Genomic DNA, 17,494 nt, shown 5'->3' on the forward strand with positions numbered 1-17,494 from the left:
GGCCCACGAGCTCACTGCTACCCTGGTCTGCCCCACCCCTAACGTCTGGTTCCCCTAGTGCCATATTGTTTTTTTGGCTTTTGTTTGTTTTTTTTCTCTCTCTCCCTTCCTTCCTCTCCTTTCTCCTGTACAGCAAGCCCTGAACACCACCCCTACCCCTTCTCAACAAGCTGTGCTGCATCACGTGGCTAGAGAGCCACCAGCATGGCCTCCTCAGTTCTATGCCTCTGCACTGGCAGGCTCCCTCAGTGCCATTTTTTTCTTCTGTTTTGTCTCTCTCTCTCCCTTCCTTCCTTTCCTTTCTCCAACCTACCCGGCCCCTTGAGTTTCCCCAGCCCTTCTCAATGGGCCGTGTTGCACCACTTGGCTAGGGAGTCACTGATACATAACCTCCCTGGGTCTGTGCCACCCCTACTGGCTGGCTCCTTCAGTGCCATTTTTTTTGTTTTTTATTTGTTTATTTCTTGTCTATCCTTTCCTCCCTTTCCTTTCTCCTGTCTACCTAGCCCTGTGTGCCATCCTTGCTCCTTCTTGACAGGCTGTGCTGCACCACTTGGCTAGAGAGCCACTGGCACATGGCATCCCCAAGTCTGTGCCACTGTCACAAGCTGGCTCCCTCAGTGCCATTTTGTTTGTTTATTTTTGTTTCTCTTGTTTTGTTGTTTCTTCTCTCTCTCCATTCCTTCCTTTCCTTTCTCCTTCCCACCTATCTCTGTGAACTTCCCTCACCCCTTTTTGAAGTGCTGTTTGGCACCGCTTACCTAGAGAACCACTGGCACACGGCCTCCCTAGGTCTGCACCACCATTACCAGCCAGCTCCCTCAGTGCCATTTTGTTTGTTTATTTTTGTTTTTGTTTCTCTTGTTGTTGTTATTTCTTCTCTCTCTCCCTTCCTTCCTTCCTTTCCTTTCTCCAGTCAACCTAGCCCCATCCACCACTACCCTCCCTTCTCAATGGACTGTGCTGCACCGCTTGGGTAGAGAGGCACTGGCACACGGCCTCCCTGGGTCTGCGCCACCCTCACAGGCCAGTTCCCTCAGTGCAATATTTTATTTTGCTTTATCCATCCCCTTCTCCCTTTTCCTTCTCCCTCCCACCTAGGCCCTGTGCTGCCTCTGGCCCTTCCTGAGGGGCCATGCCACACCTCTCATCAAGAGCTTGCTGTCACCTCAGTTCCACCCCACCCGCAATGGCTCCCTCATCACCATACTTATTTGTTTTTGTTTTTTAGTTTCTTCTCTCTCTTTCTCTTCTCTCCTCTCCCTTCTCCTGCCCACCTAGCCCCCTGCACTGCCCAGGCCCCTTCTCAACAGGCCGAGCTGTACTGCTTAGCTAGAGAGCTCCAACACAGGACCTTCCTGGGTCTGCCCACTCCCACCCGCCAAATCCCACTGCACTGTCAGTTTATTTACTTTTTTCTCTCTTCCTTCATTTTGTTTGCTTTTGTTTCTCTCTCTTCTTTGTCTCACCTACTTAGCTCCACACATCACATCTTCTCCCTTCCTTCCTGCCTATCTGCACTGCACACTGAGCACTGTACCCCTGAGCAGCACCAATGTGAACCCCCGGATTCCCAACCCTCACCACGCACTGCCCCCAGGCCATGCCCAGTCAGCCAAAGTGCATGCCACAGGCAAACTATTGCTGCCCCTCCTACCTTGCTGGACGTGCACTGCTGCACCAAAGCTGACTGATCAGCCCTGCCAATGTGGACAAGGTGGTGAGAAGTATTGTGTTCACAGAAGAGCAAGCAACAAAACAAGCCCAGCCAGCCTGCCCAGACAACCAAATAAAACAAAAAAGCAGGATGAGACAAACAAATCTACAATCAATAAACAAAGAAAATAATTCCTGAATGTCCCAGAGACAGCAGAAAGTATCAAATATTTTAAAAAAAAAAAGGACAGGATGGCTTAGAAAGCAACCAAAATAAAATACCAGATGACCTTCTGGTAGAAAAACAGGCACAGGAACTACCTGACAGAGAATTCAAAAGTCTAATACTCAGGGCTCTCCAAGAGATTAGGAAAGAGATGGAGGAAAAGACAGACAAAAATAAGGAAAAAATAGACAAAATCATAGAAAATACAGACAAAATCAGGGAAAACACAGACAAAGCAATGGAAGAATTCAGGAAAACAATACAGGAAAAAAATGTCAAAATAAATAAACAACTAAAAATCATACAAAAACAAAAATTAGAAATCCAAAAGATAAACAACAAGATTTCAGAAATGGACACTGCAATAGGAGGTTTTAGGAGCAAATGTGGAATAACCGAAGACAGAGTCAACAAAATTGAAGACAAATCCTTGGATACCACTTTGTCTGAGGAAAAATCAGAGAAAAGAATGAAGAAAAATGAAGAAAACCTGAGACCAATGTGGGATACAATCAAAAGTAAAAATTTGCAAGTGACCGGAGTTCCAGAACAAGGGGAGAAAATGGGAAACACAGAGAGGACCGTTGAAGAATTGATGACAGAAAACTTCCCTAATATCATGAAGGGTGAAAAGCTGACCAACCAAGAAGCTCAATGAACCCCATATAGGATAGACCCCAAAAGAAAGTCACCAAAACAAATCATAATTACACTTGCCAAAATTAAAGATAAAGAAAGAATCCTGTGAGTAGCTCAAGAAAAACAAAAAGTCACATACAAAGGGGAAACAATAAGATTAAGCTCTGATTACTCAGCAGAAACCATGCAGGCAAGAAGGCAATGGGATAACATACATAAAACTTTGAAATAAAAAATTGCCAACCAAGAATAACATATACTGCAAAACTCTCACTCAAATATGATGGTGAAATTAGGACATTTCCAGATAAACGGAAATTAAGGACATATGTAAAAACCAAACCAAATTTACAAGAATTATTAAAGGGAGTCCTTCGGTTAGAGAACAGACATCAGACAACAACCTGAATCTAGGACACAGGACAGCATTAGCTAGATACCAGTCAAGGTAATGAACTCTCAAAGATAAAAAAAAACTAAAAGATTTACAGAGGGAACCAGAGATGTCAATCAGTAAAGGACAACAATGCAGAACAATAAAAGAGGGAATAAATAGTGTTGGTATAGAACTTTCAAAGGGACAGGAAGTCAAGGTGATATTCAAAAGGAGAGGAAATCAAGGTGATATCAAGTAATAAGAGACTGGTTTAAACTTAGGAAGATGGGGTAAATTTAACAAAGAAAGTTAACAAACCTACTCAACAAAATAAAGAAGAAAAACATAAATTCTCAGAAAACACAAAATCTACAAAAAAGAAAAAAAATCCACAAACAAAAAGAATTTAGCACAGGAGAGTAAGAGGAACAAAGAAAATGTTACAACCACAAAAAAAAAGCACTACCAAATGACAGCAATAAACTCAGACCTATTGATAATCACATTGAACGTAAATGGCTTTAATGTACCTGAAAAAGAGACAGAGAGTGACAAAATGGATTAAAAAACAGGGCCCATCAATATGCTGTTTATAAGAGACACATCTTAGAAACAAAGACAAGTATATTAAAAATCAAAGGATGGAAAAATATATTAAGCAAACAGCAACCAAAAAAGAGCAGGATTGGCGATACTAATCTCAGATAAAATAGACTTTAAAACAAAAGTTACCCTAAAAGACAAGGAAGGACATGATATAATGATTAAAGGGACAATCCACCATGAAAACATAACCATAATAAATATCTACCCACACATTGACAGGGCTCAAAAATACGTAAAACAATCTCTAACAACATCGAAGAGAGAAATAGACAGTTCCACAGTAATAGATGAAGACTTCAACACACCACTCTTGGTAAAGGACACAACATCCAGAAAGAAAGAAATCCAACAAAGATACAGAAGATCTAAAGGCCACAATCAACCAACTTGACCTCACAGACGTATATATAACACTCCACCTAACAGCAGCAAAGTATACATTCTTTTCCAACTCACATGGAATGTTCTTCAGAACAGATCACATCTTAAGCCACAAAGCAAACCTCAATAAATTCAAACACTGAGATAATACAAAGCATCTTCTCTTATCACAACACCATAAAAGTAGAAATTAATAACAGGGAGAGCAAGGGGAAAAAAATCAAATACGTGGAAACTAAATAAAACTTGCTTAAAAAATACTGGATAATAGAAGAAATCAAAGATGGAATCAAAAAATTCCTAGACTCAAACAAGAATGAAAATACATCACAGCAAAACCTTTAGGACACAGCAAAGGCATTGCTCAGAGGCCAATTTATAGCAATAGATGCACACATCAAAAAAGAAGAAAGGGACAAAATAAAAACGTTAGCTATACAACTTGAACAAACAGAAACAGAACAGCAAAAGAAGCCCACAGCCGCCAGAAGAAAGGAAATAATAAAGATCAGGGTAGAAATAAATGAAATAGAGAATAGAAACACAATAAAAAGAATCAACAAAACCAAAAGTTGGTTCTTTGAAAGGATCAACAAAATCGACAAACAATTGGCCAAATTGACAAAAGAAAAACAGGAGAGGAAGTAAATAACCCAAATAAGAAATGAAATGGGGGGCATTACAACAGACCCAACTGAAATAAAGAGGATCATAGCAGAGTACTATGAAAAACTATACTCCAACAAATTTGAAACCTAAAGGAAATGGACAAATTTCTAGAAACATGCTACCTACCTAAACTAACACAAACTCAGGTAGAAAATCTGAACAGACTTATAACAACAGAAGAGCTTGAAAAGGTAATAAATCCTACCCCCTCTCCCCACCCCATAAAAAAAGACCTGGCCTAGATGGCTTCACTGGGAAATTTTACCAAACATTTGGAGAAGAGCTCACACCAGCACTACTCAAACTATTTTGCAACGTAGAAAAGGAAGGGATACTTCCAAATTCATTCTATGAAGCCAGAATAACTCTGACACCATAACCAGGCAAAAACACCACAAAAAAGAAAATTACAGACCAATATCTCTCATGAATATAGATGCAAAAATTCTCAACAATATTCTAGCCAATAGAATTCAGTACCATATACAAAAAATAATATACCACGACCAAGTGGGATTCATACCAGGTATGCAAGGATGTTTCAACATTAGAAAATTAATCAATGTAATCCACCACATGAATAAAACAAAAGAAACGAATCATGTGATCATCTAAATTACACAGAAAAGGCGTGCAATAAAGTCCAACACCCAGTCCTGATAAAAACTCTCAATAAAATAGGAATAGAAGGGAAATTCCTCAACATAATAAATGGAATCTATACAAAACTCTGGAGCCCTGGTGGTGCAGTGTTTAAGAGCTACGGCTGCTAACCAAAGGTCGACAGTTCAAATCCACCAGCTTCTCCTTGGAAACACTATGAAGCAGTTCTGCTCTGTCCTTTAAGGTCGCTATGAGTTGGAATTGACTCAACAGCAATGGATGTGGGTTTTTTTTTGTTTTTTTTTAAACACTAAACCAACTGCCAACATCATTCTCAATGGAGAGAGGCTGAAAACATTTCCCCTGAGAACCGGAACAAGACAAGGATGCCCTTTATCACCCTCCTATTTAACATTGGGCTGGAAGTCCTAGCTAGAGAAATAAGGCAAGAAAAAGAAATAAAGGGCATCCAAATTGGTAAGGAAGAAGTAAAATTATCCCTACTTGCAGACAGTATGATACTATACATAGAGAACTCAAAATACTCCACAGGAAAACTACTGGAACTAATAGAAAGATTCAGCAGAGTAGCAGGATACAAGATAAACATACAAAAATCAGCTGGACTCTATACACCAATAAAGAGAATGACGAAAAGGAAATCAGGAAAGCAATACCATTTATAATAGTCCCTAAAAAAATAAAACACTTAGGAATAAATCTAACCAGGGACATAAAGTTCTATACAAAGAAAACTACAAAACACTACTGCAAGAAACCAGAAGAGACCTACATAAGTGGAAAAACGTATCATTCTCATGGATAGGAAGACTCAATATTGTGAAAATGTCAATTCTACCCAAAGCAATCTACAGATATAATGCAATCCCAATCCAAATACCAACAGCAGTCTTTAACGAAATGGAGAAACAAATCAACAGCTTTATACAGAAAGGGAAGAGGCCCTGGATAAATAAAGCATTATTGAAGAAGAAGAAGAAGGTAGGAGGACTCACACTACCTGACCTCAGAACCTACTATACAGCTATGGTAGTCAAAACAGCCTTGTACTGGTACAACGACAGACACATTGACTAATGGAAAAGAATCGAGAACCCAGATATAAATCCATCCACCTATGGTCACCTGATCTTCAACAAAGGTCTAAAGTCCATCAAATGGGAAAAAGAGAGTCTTTTTAACAAATGGTGCTGGCAAAACTGATGTTCATCTGCAGAAAAATGAAACAAGACCTGTACCTCAAACCATACACAAAAACTAATTCAAAATGGATCAAAGACCTAAGTATAAAATTAAAAACTATAAAGATCATAGGAGAAAAAATAGGATCAACGCTAGAGGCCCTAATACACGGCATAGATAGCATACAAATCATAAGTATCAATACACAAACAGCAGAAGATAAACTAGATAACTGGGATCTTCTAAAAATTAAACACTTATGCTCATCAAAAGAGTGCATCAAGAGTAAAAAGAGAACCTGCAGACGGGGAAAAAAAATTTGGCTATGACATATCTGACAAAGTTCTAATCTCTGAAACCTATAGGAAAATCTAACACCTCCACAACAAAAAGACAAATAATTCAATTAAAAGATGGGCACAAGATATGAACAGACACTTCACCAAAAATGACAGTCAGGCGGCTAACAGACACATGAGGAAATGCTCACAATCACCAGCCATTAGAGAAATGCAAACGAAAACAAGGAGATACCATTTCACATTGACATTACTGCACAAATCAAAAAAACAGAAAATAACAAATGTTGGAGAGGTTGGGGGGAGATTGGAACTCTTATGCACTGCTGGCGGGAATGCAAAATGGTATAACCATTTTGGAAAATGATATGGTGATTCCTTAAAAAGCTAGAAATAGAAATACCGTATGATCTAGTAATTCCACTCCTTGGAATATACCCTAGAGAAATAAGAGCCATCACACAAATAGACATTTGCACATCCATGTTCATTGTAGCATTATTCACAATAGCAAAAAGATGGAAACAACCTAAGTGTCCCTCAACAGATGAATAAAAAAACCAACTATGGTACATACACACAATGGAATACTGGAATACTATGCAATGATAAAAGAACAATGATGAATCTGTGAAACATCTCACAACACGGATAAATCTGGAGGGCATTATGCTGAGTGAAATAAGTCAATCACAAAAGGACAAATAGTGTATGAGGCCACTATTATAAAAACTCTTGAAAAGTTTTCTACACAGAAATAAACAATCTTTGTTGGTTACAAGGGAGGGGAGTGGTGGGGTGGGAAAAACACTAAATAGACAGTAGATAAGTGGCGACTTTGGTGAAGGGTAAGACAGTACACAACTTGGTCAACTCGGCACAACTTGACCAAGGCAAGGTCACTGAAGCTTCAGAGACACATCCAAACTCCCTAGGGACCAAGTTACTGGGCTGAGGGCTGGGGACCATGGTCTCAGGGGATATCTAGCTCAATTGGCATAACATAGTTTATAAAGATAATGTTCTTCATCCTAATTTGGTGAGTAGTATATGGGGTCTTAAAAGCTTGTGATCAGCCATCTAAGATACTCCACTGGTCCCACACTGTCTGGAGCAAGGAAGAATGAAGAAAACCAAAGACACAAGGAAAAGATTAGTCCAAAGGACTAATGGACCACGACTCCACGAGACTGATTCCAACACAACTAGATGGTGCCCGGCTACCACCCCGACTGCTCTGACAGTGATCAAAATAGAGGGTCCCAGACAGAGCTGGAGAAAATTAAAACTTACAAAAAAGACCAGACTTACTGGTCTGACAGAGACTGGAGAAACCCTGAGAGTATGGCCCCCGACACCATTTTAACTCAGTACTGAAGTCACTTCTGAGGTTCACCTTTTAGCCAAAGATTAGACAGGCCCATAAAACAAATGATAATACGTGCAGCTCAACCATGTATATGAGACTAAATGGGCATACCAGCCCAGGGACAACGACGAGAAGGCAGGAAGGGACAGGAAAGCTGGACAAATGGAAATGGGGAACCCAAGGTCAAGAACGGGAGAGTGTTGACGTTGCGGTACGTGGTGTTGGTAATCAATGTCACAAACATACGTGTATTAACTGTTTAATGGGAAACTGATTTGTTCTATAAACCTTCATCTAAAGCACAATAAATAAAAAAAAAAAAATTGGGGGCTACAGTCCGTTCCTAGGATGAGGAGCCCCCACTCCTGTGATGACAGGGAGCAAACCAAAAGAGTACTTCCCATCAGCGTACCTTTAAGAACTCTCCCTGGCATTAAGTGGGAAGGTAAAGAGAGACTTCTGTATAAGCCTATCTCTCTTGTTCCCTCTACAAGAAAGGTGCAAAGAAGGAAATATATGATCATAGGCTTACTTCTCTGACTAAAGAATAAAAGCATCTGATGAGAGAATTGCGAATCGAGATTCACCTCCAGATAAAAGTTCATACTCTGCCTCATTTCTAGGGCTTTCTCAAGTCCTTGCAATGGCAATGCCCCAAACAGCAAAAGCCTTGCTAACACTCACAGCTGGGAGTATTTAGGAGGAATTGGGAGGCTTTTTCTAGGTTTGGAACACTTTTGAGTTTTTAATGAACATTTTGTTGTTGTTGAGGAAAGTCAGTAAAGAAAAACATTCCAATTTTGACTGCACATATAGTCAGCAGGCCCAAAACACATCTTAATTTGGTGTCACAATAAACAGTATTTTTAAAATCAAGGACTGGCAATTGAAGCCATGAGTACAATTTGAACGGCTTTATGAAATGGTGCTACTGTAAGCTTCCTTAGCAGGAGAGTGCCACCTTGGGCCCATAGAGGTAAATTAGAGATAAGAAACATGGCAGGCACACAGAGTAAGAGGTGCCTCCCTTCCCTTCTCCCCACCTCCACCATGCACAGTCTCTCCAGGGCCCGCTGTCCTGTTTACAAACAGTAGAAGAAGCTGCAGGATATAAACAGAAATGATTGCAGGATCTCCCAGAAGACTTTTCCAAAAGGGCTGCTTGTCGTTTTGCAAACTACAAAATTAAGAGCTGAAAGAGGGTCTTCCTTTCATGCTCTTCTGCTACTTTAAAGGCAGGTTGATTGATAAAGTGACAGGGATAATTAGGATGGAATTAACATAAGAGAAACCAAGCTGTAGGTCTCTAACACCCACTGCTTAATTAAGGCCCAAACATCCTTAAGCATAAGCGCACAATGTCAGTGGTTCCTCAGACAGTGGGGCCACCCAGACTATTTTCAGAAAAGTGGTGTCTTTCCCTGGTCCGTTACACGCCGAAGTCAACTCCAGAGCAGCACTGTCTGCGGAATAAAAGCACTGTGCTCCTCCAAACGGGGAGAACTGTAGGCTGTGCTGATGGGTATCAGGAAGGGTTCATGTATTGTTACTGGGTGGAAACCCCAGGTTCTTGCTCGGCATGACTGCTACTGGAGAACAGGAAAGGCACCTTTATTTCATTGTACAAGGAAAAGGAGTCTGAGCTGCTGCTGCCAAGACTGCTCCCCAAGGCAGGCAGGCAAGTTACTTTTCAAGGAGTTTGCAAGTAGGGAGTTCATACAAATTACTACAGCAACAGTCTTAATCAAACTACGCAGGCGCAGTGGGGTTTACTTAAAGCAAAAGCACGATTCAAATGCAAAGCTCGGGGGCGGAGGAGAGGAAGCCCAGCAAAGGAAACAGGATTTTTAATACAACATTGTAGGGGAGGAAGCCAAGCAAAGAAAACAGAATTTTTAATACAGCACTGTGGGGGCTCTGTCTCGGTATAACCAACTCTGGGCAATTAGCTGTACCTGCAAAAATAACCATTCCAAAACACCAGCTGGTGTTTCTCAGGACGCAGCCTCTCAGGATTATCTTCTCGTTGTTGAGAGAGTACTTGCCGTCTTTCCAAGAGAGGACTCCTGTGAATTTATCTAATTTGTTGTTAGGTGCTTCACAGTCAACAATCCCTGTAAAATAAGAAACAAATATTTTTTTGACTCACTTCAAACTCTCTTTAGAAACCCTAAGTGCTAATAGCACATCCTCCTTCTCTTCCCCACAGCACAGTGTTACATAGACAACATTGTGCTAGGAAAAGAAGCTCAGGGGGTACAAAGATGGAAATCTATCAAATATTGTGAGACATAGCTTTCTGCACTGTCCAAGTGAGAACGAAGGCTTCAAGAGCCATGGAGGTGTGTGTATGTGTGTTTTTTTTCTCCTTAAAGTTAAAAAAGAAAAAAATCATTTATCTCTACTTCTAGTTTGTAACAAATCATTTCTGAAAAGATAAAGCAGGGACTGTCCTAAAAGTTTTTTTCTTACTCCATTTCTTTTAACTTAATGTAACTTTCAGTTTTGCAGCTAAGATTAAGCCAGCTTTTCTATGTACATAGTAATAATATTGGGGTCCCACTCTATTCCACCCCAGAGAAACATAGGCCTTGTTTGCCACATATGCCTAAGAATGCATGTGATTTCTTTCAGCTGTTCTATGCTTCTTATCTGATTAGATTCAGAGTTCCCGGGACTCTCAAAAGCACCATATACTCAAAGGCATCATATAATTTGCCCCAAACTAGCCAGAAGATGTTTCTAGTTCTTTTTAAATTCCAAGCCCATTCCAAACCAGGGGCATGCTCATTCCAAATCAACGAATCAATTCGTTCCATTATTTCAGTAAGAAAATACACATTCAGGGTAGAGGTTCTCTAAATAGAAAAGGAAACCAGAAATAATCTTTTACGGACCCAGTCACAAAATATAACTATTAAATTAAAATACATTTACACTGCAAATGTTTGGGGTTAAAATTTTAAAAGTTAAAGAGAAGTAATGAGTACGAAGACATGAAAGACAGAAAAGAGGGAGAGAAGGAGGGAGAAAGGATGGGAATAAGGAAAGGATGAATTAAAAAAATAGGTTGTATGTGGATCCAGTCAAGATTCAAACCAGAATCAGGGGTGAGATTTGTATCTATCACATTCTCTCTTAATAACAATAAAAATCCATTTCTTTTATTAGAAGCTAAAAGGGCAGGTTGGAAAATGAAAAGTGGCATTTGGAAAATAAAAACAGAAGTATGTCTTTAGCATTGTTTGAAGGGAAGGGAGGCCAGCCCGGAGACTAGAAAATCTCTGTATTACATTGATTCCATCTACTCACCAAGCTGCCTTCTGAACTTAAAGTGGCTCCTTATTCGGGTTCCCTTCCTTCCTAGGATGATATGTTTTCCCTTTAAATCTCTTAGACATAGGTGACAGCAGCCAGTTTTCACAAGGCCTGATCACGCCTGGCCAAGCAGATTACTAACATTAATAGCCCTTGCATTAAAAAGCAGAAACAAACAAATAAAACCCTGAGAGGAATGAAGGAGTCACAGTCTCTGGACTGCCTTTCCAACCTGCATCTTCCTCCCCTCACTCTAACAAAAGTACCGCCTAAAGGACCCCACTTGGGCATTCACTGGCAGCTTCCCAGACATCACTGCTAAATGAGAGAATGCTGGCAGCAGGGTCTGGATGAGGCTAAATAGCCTGTACGAAGTCACCTTTTTACACTAAGGGAAATGGCTGGATTCTGGTTAGCTCTTATCACTGACTTTAAAAAGTAAATTTAAACTGGCTCTATTGTTTACATAAATTTAAACTGGCTCTATTGTGGAAGAGGAGACTTGTCCTAAATTCTAAGAATTCAATAGCTTTTTTTCTTGGCAAGTGATTTTTACTCCTCAATTCTGTAGAACCTTGACTTGGGTCTCACCAGCAAAACCTACATAAAATAGTGGGGTCGACAGCAGCCCTTAAAGCTTATTCTAGTTTTTTGATCTAAGATTCAATTTCTCAGGCTTCAAACTTGTCCATTAAAAAAAAAAAAAAAAGAAAGGGCTCTGGGCAAAAACAACATGATACACAACTCTGCCAGTAACAATATAAAAAACAGGCTCATTTTTACTGTCGCAAGCAAAGACTGACATAGAGGCAAATGCAGCCTTGAACATGTTGGGTCGCTCCTCCCTGGCCCCGAGGCTCATCCACTTCTGGCCCAGTACCAAGGGTGTGATTCTACACAGGAACAGGCAGAAAGGCCAGGAGGTTCTGCCTCAGTTACTGGAGGCCAAGCCCCAATCCAGCCTTTCTTGAAGGAAATCAAAGAGATGAGTGTGGTCCCACAGACTTGAATACTAAACACAAGACCCGGTCAAAACAAAATGGCAGGAAAAAAGTCAAACTCCATTTTTCTCACCATAAATGCTCGGCTTTTTCTTTCTTAGTCCTGTTAACTTAAGACACAAGCACCTCAATTTCTTTTCTGCTCCTACCCAAAAGAGGTGAATGGCTTCCTTTGAAGGCAACCCCGGATTCACCTCTGTATTCCCATAACCTAGCATACTGCCTACATTATATGATCTTAATAACCACCTGTTGGAGAGATGCATAAAAATTTTTCAAATGGTTTCAAGAGAGAGGTTGGGAGATGAGAAAGGTATTAGAGCAGATCTAAAATGAATGGAAGAGGTGAATATATTTCCATGGTAATAACAATAAAAGGGATTAGAAGACCAAATATTCCTTCCAGCCACTATGAGGAGCTTGGGTTGGCCTAGCTCTAAATGGATCTGAGATACTGAAAAAAAGGTGGAAACCTTAAATCACATTAGCAGCAACCAAAAATATATCCTAGCCACAAAGCATATAATAAGGACTGGGGAAAAGTCTCTTAGAAAACTTCTTCTTTATGCTAATTATGCCAGAGAAGAAAAAGAAGCAGTAAACAGTCACTCTGACAATTGATTTAAAAAATAAAATAAAATAAAAACCAGTTTAGGAAAAATAGCATCTTTTCTCATAGAATCATTCACTGAAAATATGTTCACAAGCACAAGGTCTTCTTTGATAATAATATAACTGGGGGAAAATCATGTTAATAATAAAGTATAAATACAGTCAAACTAGCTAGCCACATTTTTTGCCCCTCTGAAGAGAAAAGACGTGAAAGCAGATACCCATTCAATCCAGTTCACAGTCACACAGACATGCTCTAGGCTCGAACTGAACAAAATCCACAAGATCTCATTCTGCACCTTCCTCAGCACTATAAATTTAGTCAACTCGATTGTTGGTTAATTACCATGCTAATAAACTTTCTGAACTAAAACATTTACCTCAAATTGGAAATCTATAGCTTAACATGAAAATGCAAATCAGGGCCCAGTGTTCCACGATTTTCCAGAGAAGATGGCTGTATTTTTTATGTATACTATTATTAGCAATATTTATCGATTATCTGCAATGTAAGCCTTCTATAAGACAAATTACCCATTGAATAAGATGTCATCGCTGCTGTCCAAATCCCCGTATCTTTCTTCTCTAGCCTGACCAAGAGCTTCTTAGAGTTGCCCTGATGATTGCGATAAATATTTAATTTTTTCTTAGAAACAAAAGTGTTACCTTCCTGTTTTCTAAATCTCTTTCTTCTTCAACAATCAAGCTTCAGCTACATGCTGTTACCAACATAATGGCCACGTTAACTCTAACAGTAAAGAGAAAAGTTATTCATAAAGTCTTTACATGGAATCTATGTCTCATGCAGCCACAGCATCTATACTGTTGGGCTGTGCTTTCGTCTGGGTGAATGGTAAAGCTATTTGGTAAAGAAAAGAGTCCCAAGATACTAACCAAGCCTTTTTATTTATTTTTTAACCAAAGAGAGATGCTTATTTTTCTGTGTTTTAATTACACACATGCTATTCTTTAGAAAGGGCCACAAAATACACAAAAATTCCTGAAATAAAGAGTAAACCTTCCCCTGGTTCAAAATTCAATATTAACAGTCATACAAAATATGTAAACTTGTCATAAGTTGCAAAAAACAGAACTCAGTCCAGTCAGTAACAATATGCAAAAGATCCTTAAACACATTTGGACAATTTACATTCAGAGTTTTCCCAAGGCGTAACAATACCTAGTTTACAAATACATGATTGACAAATATTTCCAATTACTTATGTGTAAAAGCTTTTTGACTCCCACAAGAGTTTAACAAGAGAAATCAAGGCCTACTCAATTTATTTTTCCATTTGTTCTAATATTATATCAAGTTATGCATCTTTTCTTAATATAAAATTCAACAGGCTACATACCAATTTTTTACTGATGCTTAAAATGTGTAATAATATTTAATTAAGAACTTTTCAAGTAAGTGGATTTACCTGCTGAAGTCCAACTCTATCCAGTGTGTACTGTTCCTATGTTTGAACAGCTCTTGAACAAACTCTTCTCACGGATCCTGACATTCAGGATCACTGAGAACATTGCAATTTTAAAAAATATGATGACAGCATCTACGTCCTGGATGGACTTGGTCTCTGGTAATTAATTTTGCACCTTTAGACTTAGGGTATTTTAAAATTTACTTCCCACCCTGATCAGGAGTTAAGCTGTTGGGCTAAATTCCCATAACTTTCTGGTGCTGTCTCTATGTTTATACTTTAGAGTTTGGGCTTTCATGTCCTTTTGTAGAATAGGCTTTGCCATCAGTCCTGGGTTCATATTCTGGATCCTCCATTTTGTAGTTGTAGGATATTGGGCAAGTTACTCAATTTCTCTGGATCTCAGATTCCTTGTCCATAAATTGGAACCAATAATAATCACTTTCTCTCACGGCTGTAAGGATTTAATAAGATAATATAGGCACTTGCTTAGCACAGTTCACAGATACATAGTACTTCTTTCTGTGTCAACATCATGTTTAGGGCCTGAGAACTTTATTAAAGGCTTCTTTGGGGATAAACACTTATTCAAGTCTGTCTTCTCTCCTGGGATATAAGGTCTATGGAGGCAAAGTCTGGGTGTGACTTATTGACCACTGTATCCCCAGACCAAACAAATCCCTTGGCATTGTGTTAAATATACATGTGCTGAATGAATGGATGAATGAGTGACTGAATGAATGAAAGAGTTAAACTCATGCCATTCCTAAGGAGACCACCAGCAAGAGACTGCCCATGAGCACAAATGTAAAAGTGAGGAAGTAGGGAGACTTATGAGAGACATCCTGAGGCCCAACCCATCTCAATTTTAATGGTGCCCCCAGTTTGAAGTCTCCAGTGGAAAACTCAGGTCTTAAGATACTGGGAAGATATACAGTTATGATACAAGGACAGAAAGCTGTAGTTTGGTGCTAGAGGAAGTATTTTTGGCAAATCTCAGAAGTAAAACTATACTGCCATGGTAGTCAAAACAGCTTGGTACTGGTACAAAAACAGATACATAGACCAATGACATAAATTCATCCACCTATGAACAGCTGATATTTGACAAAGGCCCAAAGTCTGTTAATTGAGGAAAATACATTCTCTTTAACAAATGGTGCTGGCATAACTGGATATCCAACTGTAACAAAATGAAATCGGACCAATACCTCACACCATACACAAAAACTAATTCAAAATGGATCAAAGTCTTAAATATAAAATCAAAAATGATAAAGATGATGGAAGACAAAAGAGGGACAATGCTAGGAGCCCTAATACATGGCATAAACAGAACACGAACCATAAGTAACAATGCACAAGCAGCAGAAGAGAGACTAGATAAATGGGAGCTCCAAAAAATCAAACACTCATGCTCATCAAAAGAGTTCACCAAAAGAGTCAAAAGACAACCTACAGCCTGGGAAAAAAATTTTGGCTATGATAAATCCGATCAGCATCTAATCTCTAAAATCTACAAGATACTGCAAAAAGACAAATAACCCAATTAAAAAATGGGCAAAGGATATGAACAGGCACTTCACCAAAGACGATATTCAGGCTGCTAACAGACACATGAAGAAATGCTCATGATCATTAGCCATTAGAGAAATGCAGGCCAAAACTACAATGAGATATCATCTCACCCCAACAAGGCTAGCATTAGTCCAAAAAACACAAAATAATAAATGCTGGAAAGCTTGTGTAGAGATTGGAACACTTATACACTGTTGGTGGGAATGCAAAATGGTAGAACCACTTTGGAAATCGATTTGGTGCTTCCTTAAAAAGCTAGAAATAGAAGCACCATACGATCCAGCTATCCTGCTCCTTGGACTATATCCTAGAGAAATAAAAGACATCACACGAATAGATATATGCACACCCGTGTTCACTGCAGCACTGTTCACAATAGCAAAAAGATGGAAAGAACCCAGGTGCCCATTAACGGATGAATAGATAAACAAATTATAGTATATCCGCACAATGGAATACTACTCAATGATAAAGGACAACGACGAAGCCGTGAAACATAACATGGAGGAAGCTGGAGGTCATTACGCTGAGTGAATTTAGTCAGTCACAGAAGGGCAAATATTGTGTAAGACCATTATTATAAGAACTCAAGAAAAGGTTTAAACACAGAAGACAACATTCTTTGATGGTTCCGAGGGTGGGGAAGGAGGGTGAGGGTTATTTACTACCTAGATAGTAGATAAGAATTATCTTTGGTGAAGGGAAGGACAGCATATGCTACAGGGAAGGTCCACACAACTGGGCTAAACCAAACTAAGACGTTTCCTGAATATACTCAAACACTTTGAGGGACAGAGTAGTAGGGGTAGGGGTCTGGGGACCATGCTTTCAGGGAACATCTATGTCAATTGGCATAACAAAGCTTATTAAGAAAATGTTCTGCATCCTACTTTGGTGAGTGGCATCTAGGGTCTTAAAAGCTTGCAAGCGGCCATCTAAGATGCACCTGGAGTAAAGGAGAAGAACACCAAAGACACAAGGAAAGTATTCGCCCAATAGACAGAAAGGGCCACATAAACCAGAGACTTCATCAGCTTGAGACCAGAAGAACTAGATGGTGCCTAGCTACCATCAATGACTGCCCTGACAGGGAACACAACAGAGAGTCCCAGATGGAGCAGGTGAAAGGTGGGGTGCAAAACTCAAATTCTAGTACAAAGACCAGACTTAATGGTCTGACTGAGACTGGAGGAACCCCAGAAAGCATGGCCCCTGGATTCTCTATCAGCCCAGAACTAAAACAATTTCCAAGGCCAACTCTTCAGACAGGGATTGCACTGGACTGTGGGACATAATGTGATACTTGTGAGGAGTGTGCCTCTTAGCTCAAGTATATACAAGAGACTAAATAGGCAGCTTCGGCCCAGAGGTGAGATGAGAAGGCAGAGAGGGTTAGGATCTGGTTGAATGGACATGGGGAATCAGGGGTGGAAAGAAGGAGTGTGCTGTCACAGTATGGGGTGAGCAATTAGAGTCACATAACAATGTATGTATAAATTTTTGTATGGGAAAAATTAAAAAAAAAAAGAAG

General features: G+C 39.6%; 1 protein-coding gene across 1 annotated transcript in view; it reads right to left on the bottom strand.

Annotated features, from left to right (window-relative positions):
* ATP8B4 (ATPase phospholipid transporting 8B4 (putative)) overlaps nucleotides 1-17,494 on the bottom strand; it is a 256,394-nt gene that overhangs the window by 105,398 nt on the left and 133,502 nt on the right. The window contains exon 11 of the mRNA XM_004386306.2: nucleotides 9,983-10,141. Within this exon, the coding sequence (XP_004386363.2) occupies nucleotides 9,983-10,141 (159 nt within the window). The remainder of the gene's footprint in view (nucleotides 1-9,982; nucleotides 10,142-17,494) is intronic.

This window comes from Trichechus manatus, unplaced genomic scaffold (assembly GCF_000243295.1).
Source record: "Trichechus manatus latirostris isolate Lorelei unplaced genomic scaffold, TriManLat1.0 scaffold00161, whole genome shotgun sequence".
Taxonomy (NCBI): domain Eukaryota; kingdom Metazoa; phylum Chordata; class Mammalia; order Sirenia; family Trichechidae; genus Trichechus; species Trichechus manatus.